We start from the raw sequence: 13,511 nt of genomic DNA, 5'->3' as shown, positions 1-13,511 counted from the left end.
GTTAAGCGGGATAAACACTAGGCCCTGCTGGCACCACAGACCTCGGCGCCGCCACTCTGCTTCTTTGCCCGCTCCTTCCTCAAGTTCCTGCATGGGACAGCACGACACACCAACACAAACCGACGCGCCCAGGCCGAACCCGGGCCTGGCGCCCCGGCGCCCCAGCGCCCCAGGCACCCTGCGCGAGCCTGCCCAGGCCCCGCCCCCGCCCCGCCCTCCGTCCCCGCCCCCGTCGGTCCCGCCCCCGTCGGTCCCGCCCCCCCGTCTCCTCCCCGCCCCCGGAGCCGACGAGTGGCGGCGGCGGCCCCAGGACCCGGTTCCTTCAGACAAGAGGGCGGGTGGAGGAGGAAGCGGCCGAGCCCCGAGTCCTGCTCCGGCGCCGCCGAGCACCGCCCGCCTCAACCGACCGGCCCCGTCGGCTCCTGGGCCTTGCCGAGCGGAGAGGAGGGAAAGGCGGAGGCGGCTGCGTGGAGGCAGCCAGGGCGCGGGAGCGGGCGGAGGCGGCGCGGCCGGCCGCGGCTGCCGCTTTGTTGTGCGTCCCGGGCCGAGGAAGGAGAAGTGGGAGGAGGGGGGAGCTCGGCGTCCCGCTCCCTCCGCGGCTCATGGCGACGACGCTCGGCACATCCGGGACCCTCCGGCCGTGGCGGCCGCGGCGCCGGCTGCTCGGGCCCCAGCTCCGGGCGCTGTGGTGACTGCGCCGCGCCTCGCCGTCGCCCCCGCCCCGCCCGCCGCCCGCCGCCCGCCGGCCCCGGGCCCAGCGCCGCGGCCGCATCCCCGTCGCCGCCCCCGCCGCCGGGGACATGTCTAACCCCGGGGGCCGGAGGAACGGGCCCGTCAAGCTGCGCCTGACAGGTGAGGGGGTTGGGCGGGCGGCAGGAGCCGGGCCGGGGCGGCCGCGGGGTGGCCGAGCCGGCGGGGGGGTGCCTGTGGCCTTGAGAAGGGCCAGGGTCGCAATCAATGGTGAGTGGAGAGTCGGGAACGTGGGAAGGCCTAGTTCAGGGAGAGTAATTGCAAACCACTCTGCCTTGTTTGGAAATTCTTACAAAAGCCAAGGGTGACTCGGGTGTCTTTTGTTGGGGGGGGGGTTCCCCCGGTTGGAATTCCTGGCGGATTTGAGGTCGAAAAGCCTGGTCCGAGAAGCACGGTTCTCTCTCGGGGCGTCGGGGAGCAGCCCTTGGGCTACTGCCCAGGTGGGGTCGTGGAGGGGATGAGGAGCTCCTGTGGAGGGGATTATTGAATCCGGCTGCTGACTGCGCGCAGTAAACACTCCTTAAAGATGGAGCGCTTAACGGGAGAGAGAGAGAGAGAGAGAGAGTGTGTGTGTGTGTGTGTGTTCCCTGGTTGTTAACTTGTTCGCCCACTTGTGCCCGCGTGCAAAACCTTCCCTCTCTGCTGCCAGCCACAGCAGCCGGTGCCACACACCTGAAACGCACGGCTTTGAGAGGGAAGGAGACTGAGGTTGACTTTTCCGGTGTGTCTGCCTGATCCGACGACTCGGGCTCATTGTACCCTCTGTGTTTTGGAAGTGTTTGATTGTAGGGTAGCGTGTTTGGGGTTTTTCCTTGTAGGCCGCAGAGCTTGTGTCTCACTGCTAACTCTAGACCTGCTTTAAAAACACCTTTTTTTGGGTCCATTTCTAAGTATGTACTCAGACAGACTTTAAGCGAAGTTTTCTCTCTCTCCCCACTCTCCTCCCCTTCCCTTTTCTAAATGGAAAAGAATGTCTGGAGGGGTTGCTAGATAGCAGGCTTTTCTTACAAAGTGTTTATGATTCCAAGTGCATGAAATCTTTAACGTTACAGGTACGTTATGCTTACAGTGCCGTTTTTGATATTCTTACATGGTCGTGTTACCCCAGTATAAGGAAAAATTATTTGGGGTTTGAAAAGTGTAATGGAAACCAGTGTACTTATCCTAGTTTCAGTATTCATTCTTAATTATCCACGTTGGTATTCAGATGTGTGGTGAGAAAGGTGGCTTTCCTTAGACAATCTGTGTATGTGTGTGTGGGTGCGCATGTCAGAATAAACTGTAATTATGTTTGCCTCCACTAGACTTTGAGATTTATATGGACTAATTTTGTAATTGAATGCTTGTGTGTCACATCCCAGTCCACTGGCTGAACTTTTGAGATAAAAACTTGCAGTGAATTAGGTATTTGAGAATTTAGCCTGACTGTATATGTTGGCTGCAGTTTTTAAAATATATTACTTTCATGACAGTTTTACCTTCCTTAGGGAAGATTGCAAAGAATCATTAACTGAGTGGTTCTTAATGGAAAACCTGGATTGGGAGATGCCTGTCTCCCCTACTTCCCCCCATTCAGTTTCCTTATTTTCTTACGAAGCAATGGAAACCTTTATAAGGGATCTTTGTTGCTTTAGAGTTTATCTACTCTGACTCTCTGGAGTCAGTCCTGTGTCAGTGATGGTGGAAAGAACCTGTGATTCCAGGTGTGCAAAAAGTATTAGAAATTGGCTTGTGGCCACTTAATTCCTTCTAGGCTGTATACACAATAAGAAAATGAGGGAGAAAACAGGGATTTTGATTTTCTGCAGAATGAGTTTGAGGTTTTTAGTGTGACTCAACAGATCTTAAAGTGTTTATCTGTGGTTTCCTTACTGAATATGATACATTATAAAAATTCACGAGTAAAGTTAGGAGAAAAGATTACACTTATTCCCTATCCCTCCAAAAAAATACTGGGCTAAATTTGTAGAGTGATTTTGTATTTTTACATTTTTCTGAGGAATTTTAAATACACTGTGTCCCCTTAATTGTAAAAACAGTTTGAGATACTCTCAATTTCTTAAAACCATTGGGAATTTGCCTCTGTCATATTTTAAGAGAAAACTATTCAAATATTAAAGACATCGCCCTCTCCATTTTGGTTACGTATGGTGGATTTTCTTGTTTTGCCAGGAAAGTTAACATGTATTTTTTCATTTTTGTTCGTTTACAGATTAGATGGTATAGATTTTAACAAATAAGATTTCAAGAGCTGGATTCAATTAGCAGCTTTTTAGGACATAAACATTAAAGAGTTAGATGGAAAAGATTGTTTTGACTGACTGGATAAATGACAGGGCTGTGTTTGATGTGCGTCCAGGAATTGGTCTGGAGCTGGTGCCCAACTTTTCAGTCCATCTTGAGAAGCCAAATAAAATATTTAACCTAGGCCTCGTTTTGTTTAAAAAAAAAAAGTTGATTCTTTGTTAAGACCTTAAGAAATGTTTGGCATACCTTTAGACTAAGTGTTTAACAATTCATTTAGATTCAGGTTCCATAAGAGAGGAAAATTAAAAGAAAAAAAAAAAACAGATCCCGTAGTGATTTTTTATTTGGTTTACAATACACTTGGGCTGTAAGATGATTTAAAGTAATTGTTCTTTGCTTTAAGTTAATATCATACTAGTATTTTAAATTTATAGACTGTCTTTGACTCCCAGGTACCTTATGAATTGTAGTTACTCAATTATATCCTTAATGTAGAGTTGCCCCTTTACTGAAAGATGTAAACAACTCTTGCATGGTGTCTGTCTGTCACACACATACACACACACACACACTCTCATACACACACTCTCACACATACATACAAACTGAAGGAGAAATATTTGAACCATGAGATCTCTGCGCACAACAGATATTAAACTTTTCCACATGTTATTCCTGAGACCACAGTCAACTAGCAAACTGTTTAGTATTTGTTGATGCAAAGAAGGAAGGGCTAATTTAATCCCAAATTTGAGATTCCTCAGGTCATTGGTGGTTAAAATCTGATTTGGTCCATCAAGCTACTTCTATTTTTTATGACACTTTAACACTTGATCATTAAAATGGGCTGTATGGTAAAGCTATCAATTTCAACTAGTATTTGTAGAGCAAATTGATTATAAAATGTAAAACTTGTATACATTATACTTATGAATAGGCTTTTCTTTTGATGGTTTGGATAGAAGATATTCTTTGATGGTAAAAAAAAATTGGGGGTAATTTTTTATATTACTGTTTTTAAAAAATTAATTAATTTATTTATGGCTGTGTTGGGTCTTCGTTTCTGTGCGAGTGCTTTCTCTAGTTGCGGCGAGCGGGGGCCACTCTTCATTGCAGTGCACGGGCCTCTCACTATCGCAGCCTCTCTTGTTGCGGAGCACAGGCTCCAGACGCGCAGGCTCAGTAATTGTGGCTCACGGGCCCAGTTGCTCCGCGGCATGTGGGATCTTCCGAGACCAGGGCTCGAACTTGTGTCCCCTGCATTGGCAGGCAGATTCTCAACCACTGCGCCACCAGGGAAGCCCTATGTTACTGTTTTTTAAAACCAAAGGCTGGAAAAAGCAGTTAGTATAATTTCTAATATTTAAAATTCTTAGATATGGAGAAATAACAGATTACTTCTCCAGAACATTTATTGCAGACCTTTTTGTAATTTAAATGTTTTCGTACAGTGCTTCTCATGTTCTTAATTTATAAAACCCTAAGCAGTAATGAGGTTAACCTTGTCTATAGCTAAAGGAAAATTACCTTTAAACGTCTCACTTTAGATATGCTGGTATCTTAGTATTGTTTTACTGCATATTTTATTGATTCAAGGCTTTAAAAATTACAACTTGATTATACCTCGCAGTTTTCTAAGTGGGAATGTGCCTGTACACCATAATGACTTGTTCTAGGGGCGTTAGTGATTTGAATGTCCCCAGTTCATTTTTTTTTTTTCTTGGTTTCTGAGGAGGAAGCCAATGTGGCTTAGCTCCTTCCTTTTCTCTTAAGTTTCTCTCTTCTAGTCAAACCTTTAGGCCGGGGGGCTGAACCTGCCTAGGTGCTTCATGTAGTTTGGTTTTCATTGGCGAGTAAAAGAGAGAGAGAGAGAGAGAGTGAGAGTGTGTGTGTGTTTAATCATGGATTCTACTTTTTTCCTGTTGGTTGAACTGTAACTATCACAACATACTAACATGTCATTTATTTAGCATGTAATTTAGCATATTTAGTATATAACTCAAGTTTTCAAAGTAAATGAAGATCCATGCTTTAACCATGCAAGGTTTTAATTTTAGCTATTTTTGATGTCTTTTAAAGATTTTGAAGGCTTTTAAAGATGTAATATGCCCTACTCCTTTCAAATAGACCATACTTAACAGAACTTAATGTTTTATTTATGATTCAGTATCATTATGAATATACGTTATTGTGCTGTTGTAATGTGTAGTACAAGGATATCATCATGGTATGTAGAGAGAACCGTTTGATTCTGGCTGTATGGTGACATGTTTAACCCTGTTCTTACTGCTTTTTCTCTCTTTGCCTTTGTTTTTGTTTACTGTTACTTTCTTTGCTCTAAGAAAGCTGAACCCTTGAAATGTACTGTTGTAATCAACATTGTTATGTGTTTCTGTATGAGGGACGTGTACTGAATGCTTATTAAGTGCCAGACACTGTATTAAGTTTACATCTGTTATTACTTTTAATTCTCATAATAGCTTCAAGAGGTAGGAGAAATTTGGAGAGGTTAAGTACATGTCAGAACCCAAGCTGTCTGTCTAGAAAGCCTGTTACAAACTTACAGGATTTTGTGTGGAAAATAAAATAATTTCATTTATTTGGAATTACCCTTGTCCCTTGAGATACGTGCTTACCTTTTAAGGCTCAACTCAAGGTACCCTTATCCACAGATCTTTCCTTGACCTGTGTTGACCTTTCCTCTCTGACTAAGAGGCTCTTCCTCTAGCATCAGACCTAACTCAATGAAGGGCATTTGTTGTCTGTGCTGTAAGCTCCATGAAGGCAGAATCCTGTTTCAGCATGCATTAAGAGCCTTTTGGCATTTTATTTTGAATGAATGCTGGAGACATATAAGTAATTCTCTGTAGTTTTATACATGTTTTTTATGGCTGATGCACTGGGTGTGAGTGGCAAGAGGTGAGGCTTGTAGACAGGGACCAACCCATTTTAGGACCTTGTTATATTTTGTCAAGAAGTTTGATTTTTTTTTTTTTAATATAGTGGGAACCATTGAAGGATTTTAAGCTTCAATATATTTGATGTTTAGAAACGTTAATCTTTGGGCAATAGGAAGGATGGACTGGAATGGGAACCACGAAGACTGATTTTAGGATAACCAGTTAAGAGAATCTATACAACCATTGTTCATATTTTTTTCTTGTTTTAACTTTTATTTCCAAATTCTGTTATTATAGATAATTTGTAAACATCTTGGTATGGATAATTTTTTTTTTAAGGATTGTTAGGATATTTCCATAGAGAGAATGCTGTTGCATTAAAGGGTGTGGATCTTTTTAGGTTCTTGATTAATTTTTCGTCAGACTGTTTCCTAAAAGAATTGTGCCTGTTTAGAGCAGCATTGAATAAATGTGTCCCTCTTAATATTCTATTACAAGAATTGGCTCTTGTTTTTTAAAATGTTCGCTAACTTCATGGCATATAGTATTTAACATTTTCTTGTGAAGTTGAACATTTTCCTGTCTGTTTACTAATTATATTTCTCTTTGTTGCCTTGTTTGGTCTTGTCCTAGTTACCACTTAGGCCATTTGTGTTTTTCTTAGTGATCTGCCTGAGAATTAAAAAAGATACTAATCTTTTGTCATATTTGTTACAGACGTTTTCCGCAGTCTGTTATTTGACTTTTAATTTTGATCATTTTTGAAAGAAAAATGATTTTGAATAAATTTGTTACTTTAGGAGTCAAATTTGTCCAACTTTTCCTTTGTTTTTCCTATCATTTCTATACTTAGGAAAACCCTTTTCTTCAAGAGGCTTAGTAAATATTTAAGTACATTTTATTTTAGTATTTTTAAAAATGGTTTAGGAAGTTGTTTCCCCCCAAATTGCTACTCAGTCATCTCATCATTATCTATTAATCAATTTTTCCTTTCCATAGTGGTGTGATATCTTTTTAGTTATGTTAACAAATTAGTTATAATAGATTATCTCTTGTTCGGTGCCATACTCTTCATTATTGTAGCTTTATAATTTAGTTTAATCTCATTGTGCTAGAAATTTTTTTTGGCTCTTTTTACTTATTTGCTCTTACACATGAATATTAAAATTGTTAAATTTAAAAAGAAATTTCATTGGGATTGTAATTAGAATGCATTAATTTGGGAAAAGGAGGCATTTAAGTGTATTTAGTTTTCCCACCTAGGAATATGCTATGTTTTTACGTTTATTTAAGCTTTTGTTCATATTGCTTAGGATAGTTTAATAGTTTTCTTCCTATGTTTTAATGTAATTCCAGCTAATCTAATTTATATTTGTGGCATATCCATTGTATTTTCTAAACCTTAGTTATTGGTTTGTATTTAGGATTGCAGTCATATCTATTTTTGCTTGATTAGAGCAACTTTGCTGAACACTAAGCCTACTAATATTTCACTAATGCTAGTTTTCCAGGTATCAGTATTTGGCATTTTTTACAGTTGAATGCTAACATTAAAATTTTTTTTTCTTTTGTATTTTTCCACTAATACATAATTAATTGAGCAAAGTGAAGAATTTTGTGTTTGTTTTAGAATCGCTTCTAAAGGCATTGACTTTTTAAAAACCGCATTTGATATGAATTAAGAAATATCAACATGTGTCTTAAGTTTGGCATTTGGTTTCTTACTAAAAATTGACAGCAGACATAAAACTTAGTTTAAAATAAATCCTGACTTTAGGTAGGAATTCCTATATAGATGATTGCACAAATGGCATTTCTTTCTTACCCAAAAGTTTCCTCCTGCCTCTTCACAGCCAGTCTCCTCATATCCCCAGTCCTTGACAACCACTGATTTACTTTCTGTTGCAATAGTTTTACCTTTTCTAGAATTTTATGTAAATGGGATCATACAGTATGTAGTCTTCTGATTCAGGCTTCTTTTCACTTAGAATAGTGCTTTTGAGGTCCATCCATGTTGTGTGTCAGTTGTTTGTTCCTTTTAATCCTGAGGAATATTGCATTATACACATGTACCCCATTTTGTTTATCCATTCACAAATATCCACAGACATTAGTTTCCAGTTTTTTGCCATTATGTATAAAGCTGCTATAAACATTTGGGTACACCTCTCTTTGTGAACATGTTTTTATTTCTTTTGGGTAAATGTTTAGGATTGTTGGATCATATGGTAAGTATGTGTTTAACTTAAAAAAAAAAAACAACTGCTAAACTGTTTTTCAAAGTTGTGCCATTTTGTATTTCTACCAGTGTTGTCTGAGAGTTCCAGTTGCTCCCAATCCTAGCCAACACTTCAGCACTTGCTGTTGTCAGTCTTTGATTTTAGCCATTCTAATTGGTGTGTAGAGATTACTTCAGTGTAGCTTTAATTTTAATTCCCTTTGACCTATGGTGTTAAGCATCTTTTAATGGACTTACTTATCATCTGTGTATCTTTGGTGAATATCTGTTCAAATCTTTTGCTCATAGTTTTAAAATTGGGTTGTTTTCTTATTATTGAGTTTCGAGAATTCTTTTTGTATTCTGGATACAAGTCCTTTATCAGATATGTGTTTTGCAAATATTTTCTCCTAATCTGTGGCAATTTTTCCCCCCCTCAATAGTGTCTCAAAGAGCAGGAGTTTTGAATTTTGATTAAGCCCTGTTTATCAGTTTTTTTCTTTATGGTTCATGCTTTTTATTTCCTATATAAGAAATCTTTTCCTAATCCACAGTTCTAAAAATTTTCTATGTTTTCTTCTGCAGTATTTATAATATTAGCACTTACATTTTGGTGTAGGACCCTCCTAAATTTAACTTTTTAAAAATTTGCTGTGAGAAGTAAGGGTCAGGTTCTTTTTTTTTTTCATATGGATATCCAATTTTCCTAGCACCATTTGTTAAAATGCTTTTGTTTCCTCCGTTGAGTTGTCTTGGCACCTTGGCTAAAAATCAGTTGACAACATACATGTTCTATTTCTGGACTCTATTCTGTTCCTTTCATCTATAATTCTTTTCTTTGTAAGCTTATTATTTATAATTCACACTTTCCTATTACTGTAGTTTTAACTTAAGTCTTCTGATTTCAAACATTGATTGAACTTTTCATAAACATTTTGAAAGTTTAATAAGCATAATTGAGTCTTTAATTTAGGACCCCATAATACTTTAGGATCTTGTAATGCTTTAGAGCAGCGGTCCCCAACCTTTTTGCCACCAGGGACTGGTTCGTGGAAGACAGTTTTTCCATGGACGGGCAGGGGATGGTTCAGGCGGTAATGTGAGTGATGGGGAGTGGCAGATGAAGCTTTGCTCGCTAGCCTGCCGCTCACCTCCTGCTGTGCCACCCGGTTCCTAACAGGCAACAGACCATTAGCAGTCCGTGGCCTGGGGGTTGGGGACCCCTGCTTTAGAGCCTGTTTCATTTATTTAGTCAACAAATATTTATCAATTTCTTGACATGTGTCAGACATGGATTTTTTTTTTAATTCTATAATACCATGAATGGAGATATAAGAAATCAGAATAAACCTAGGTTGGGCTCAATATTTTTCTTTTCAACATTTCTATTATGAATCTTTGAAAAGTTTATTATTATTTTTGTCTCTTACTGATGAAAGTGGATTACAATAAGCATGACTTAACAAAGTTTGCTGTTTACCAGCTATCAGCCCTCTCAACTCATTTTTGGAAAAAGGTGGGATTAAAAAGAAATAGACATATCTAAAATGTGGCAATAGAAAAGAAAGGATATAATTGTTTTGTCAAATGTGGGTTGGATTATGGTTTTTTAGTTTAATTTTATTTTTTATTTTTTAATTTAAATTTTTTAACAATTAATTAATCACTTAATTTGGTTGTGCCGAGTCTTAGTTGTGGCAGGTGGGCTCCTTAGTTGCGGCTTGCTGTCTCCTTAGTTGCAGCATGTGGGCTCCTTAGTTGTGGCATGCATGAACTCTTAGTTGCGGCATGCATGTGGGATCTAATTCCCTGACCAGGTATCAGACCCAGGCCCCCTGCATTGGGATGGCAGAGGCTTACCCACTGGGCCACCAGCGAAGTCCCGATGGTTTTCTTAAACTTATATTTTATATTATGAGCATTTTTTCCTATAAGACAAAAGAAAGGAAGAAACTTAATTTTTGAGGTATAGTTGATTTACAATGTTGTATTAATTTCTGCTGTACAGCAAAGTGATTCAGTTATACATATATATACATTCTTTTTAAAAATATTCTTTTCCCTTATGGTTTGTCATAGGATGCAGAATATAGTTCTCTGTGCTGTACAGTAGGACCTTGTTGTTTATTCATTCCGTATATAATAGCTTACATCTGCTAACGCCAACCTCCCACTCCACCCCTCCCTCAGCCCCCTCCCCCTTGGTAACCACAAGTCTGTTCTCTATGTCCCTGAGTCTGTTTCTGTTTGGTAGATACGTTCATTTGTGTCGCATTTTTTAAAAAATTAATTTATTTATTTTTGGCTGTGTTGGGTTTTCGTTGCTGTGCGTGGGCTTTCTCTAGTTGCAGCGAGTGAGGCTACTCTTCGTTGCAGTGCGTGGGCTTCTCATTGTGGTGGCTTCTCTTGTTGTGAAGCACGGGCTCTAGGCGCGTGGGCTTCAGTAGTTCTGGCACTCGGGCTCAGCAGTTGTGGCTCTCGGGCTCTAGAGCGCAGGGTCAGTAGTTGTGGCACACGGGCTTAGTTGCTCTGCGGCACGTGGGATCTTCCTGGACCAGGGCTCAAACCCGTGTCCCCTGCCTTGGCAGGCGGATTCTTAACCACTGGGCCACCAGGGAAGTCCTGTGTCACATTTTATATTCTATATATAAGTGATATTATATGGTATTTGTCTTTCTCTTTCTGACTTACTGATAATCTCTAGGTCCATCCATGTTGCTGCAAATGGCATTATTTCATTATTTTTTAATGGCTGAGTAGCATTCCATGGTATATATGTACCACATCTTTGTCCATTCATCTGTTGATAGACATTTAGGTTGTCTCCATGTCTTGGCTATTGTGAATAGTGCTGCTGTGAACCCTGGGGTGCATGTATCTTTTTTGGATTAGAGTTTTGTCTGGGTATATGCCCAGGAGTGGAATTGCTGGATCATATGGCAACTCTATTTTTAGTTTTTTGAGGAACCTCCATACTGTTTTCCATAGTGGCTGCACCAATTTACATATCCACTAACAGCGTAGGAGAGTTCTCTTTTCCTCCACATCCTTCCCAGCATTTGTTATTTGTAGAGTTTTTAACGATGACCATTCTGACTGATGTGAGGTGGTACCTCATTGTAGTTTTGATATGCATTTCTCTAATGATTAGCGATGTTGAGCATCTTTTCGTGTGCCTGTTGGCCATCTGTATGTGGAAAAAGCTTAATTTTATTAAAATCTAAGATGACTTTTTTATTTGACCACAGTGCATTCCTGGGAACTGTCACAAAGCAGACATCTGTAATGTAGACCTATTTACTGTTATTGTTGGAGGCAGTTGGGATGTTGTAGAAAGAGTATAGAACTTGGAGGCAGAAAATTTGGGTTCATATCCTAGTTATGCCACTGATAAGCTTTGTGCCTTTAAGCAAGTCACTTATTTTCTTGGTGCCTATGCTTTTAGTTATAAATGCATATTTAAAATGAGTGTTATTGGGGCTTCCCTGGTGGCACAGTGGTTGAGAGTCTGCCTGCCGATGCAGGGGACACGGGTTCGTGCCCTGGTCCGGGAAGATCCCACATGCCGCGGAGCGGCTAGGCCCGTGAGCCATGGCCGCTGAGCCTGCGCATCCGGAGCCTGTGCTCCACAACGGGAGAGGCCACAACAGTGAGAGGCCCGTGTACCGCAAAAAAAAATAATAATAAAATGAGTGTTATTTATTTTAGGATCCTGCTAGATAAGAAATAATGTATGTGAAAAATACTGTTCAAGCTGTAAAGTATTCTGTTAATGTATTTTGACATTTTTGATCAAAGATTATGTTTTATTTTTTAATTAATTTTTATTGGAGTATAGTTGATTTACAATGTTGTGTTAGTTTCTGCTGTACAGCAAAGTGAATCAGTTATACATACATCTGTTCTTTTTTAGATTCTTTTCCCATATATAGGTCATTACAGAGTATTGAATAGAGTTCCCTGAGCTATACAGTAGGTTCTTATAAGTTATCTGTTTTACATATAGTAGTGTACAAAGATTGTGTTTTTTTAACATCTTTATTGGAGTATAAATGCTTTACAATGGTGTGTTAGTTTCTGCTGTATAACAAAGTGAATCAGCTATACATATACATATACCCCCATATCCCCTCCCTTTTGCTTCTCCCTCCCACCCTCCCACCCTCCCTATCCCACCCCTCTAGGTGGTCACAAAGCATGGAGCTGATCTCCCTGTGCTATGAGGCTGCTTCCCACTAGCTATCTTACATTTAGTAGTGTATATATGTCAATATTACTCTCTCACTTTGTCCCAGCTTACCCTTCCCCCTCCCCGTGTCCTCAACTCCATTCTCTACATCTGCGTCTTAATTCCTGTCCTGGCCCTAGGTTCATCAGAACCATTTTTTTTTTTTTTTAGATTCCGTATATATGTGTTAGCATACGGTATTTATTTTTCTCTTTCTGACTTCACTCTGTATGACAGACTCTAGGTCCATCCACCTCACTACAAATAACTCAATTTCGTTAAAGATTGTGTTTTAAATAAAGTAGTCATAACCGATTATATGCTGTTTTATAGGAGCAAGTGCAACATTAATAATGATTAATATAGGTATTGATTTAAATGAAATCATGTCTTATAAAATAGGCATAAATGTTTTGTACACCTTGGGGTACCAGTGTGTTGTAAGGAATTCATATAGTTAAATTAGCTATTGCTATAATTAAAAAAAAATATTTAATTTATTTATTTGGCTGTGCCAGGTCTTAGTTGCAGCACGTGGGATCTTTAGTTGTGGCATGTGGGCTCTTTAGTTGTGACACATAAACTCTTAGTTGTGGTGTGCACGTGAGATCTAGTTCCCTGACCAGGGATTGAACCTGGGTCCCCTGCATTGGGAATGTGGAGTCTTATTCACTAGACCACCAGGCAAGTCCCTAAATTAGCTGTTGTTATAATTTTTATCTTTAAATGATATAGCAAACATTTAGACAGTTAATTGTATTCTCCCTCAACCCCTCCATCCAGTTTTGGTAAGAAGTGGAAGAGCTTTGGAGAGTAATTTGAATGGCTCAGGATTTTGGAGATGGGAGAACTGTTTGGATCCAAGTCTTCAATGACTTTCTGCTGGTACTTTCAAAAATAGCCTGTAGTTTCATCTGTTGCCAGTAGATGGAGATATTTCTGCACAGGTAGATGTCAACAGTGAGTAAAGACCTGTAAAACAGAAACCCAGGGTGTAAATAAGAGTTCTTGAAATAGAGTTGGAGAATTAGAAACTGTCAAAGGTGATGCTGGCTTCTAATGCATATCCATACTTTAGGATAAACTTTCTCATATAAACTCTATGTTACATGTACAGGAGCAATACAAAAATTATTTTTGTTATATTAGAATTGCAAACATTGGTAGT

The 13,511-nt window shown here is 39.9% G+C and overlaps 1 protein-coding gene across 1 annotated transcript in view; it reads left to right on the top strand.

The window, feature by feature from the left end:
* Positions 1-280: 280 nt before the first annotated feature.
* SMURF2 (SMAD specific E3 ubiquitin protein ligase 2) overlaps positions 281-13,511 on the top strand; it is a 153,393-nt gene continuing 140,162 nt past the window's right edge. Inside the window, exon 1 of the mRNA XM_022589184.2 lies at positions 281-852. Coding sequence (XP_022444892.1) covers positions 801-852 — 52 coding nt within the window. The 5' untranslated portion in view covers positions 281-800. The remainder of the gene's footprint in view (positions 853-13,511) is intronic.

Source organism: Delphinapterus leucas, chromosome 19 (genome assembly GCF_059928025.1).
Source record: "Delphinapterus leucas isolate spDelLeu-1000000601 "Yukka" chromosome 19, BTC_Dleu_Yukka2, whole genome shotgun sequence".
In the NCBI taxonomy this organism is placed as follows: domain Eukaryota; kingdom Metazoa; phylum Chordata; class Mammalia; order Artiodactyla; family Monodontidae; genus Delphinapterus; species Delphinapterus leucas.
Note: the sequence above shows the minus strand (reverse complement) of the source record. Positions and strands in the feature narration are given on the sequence as shown.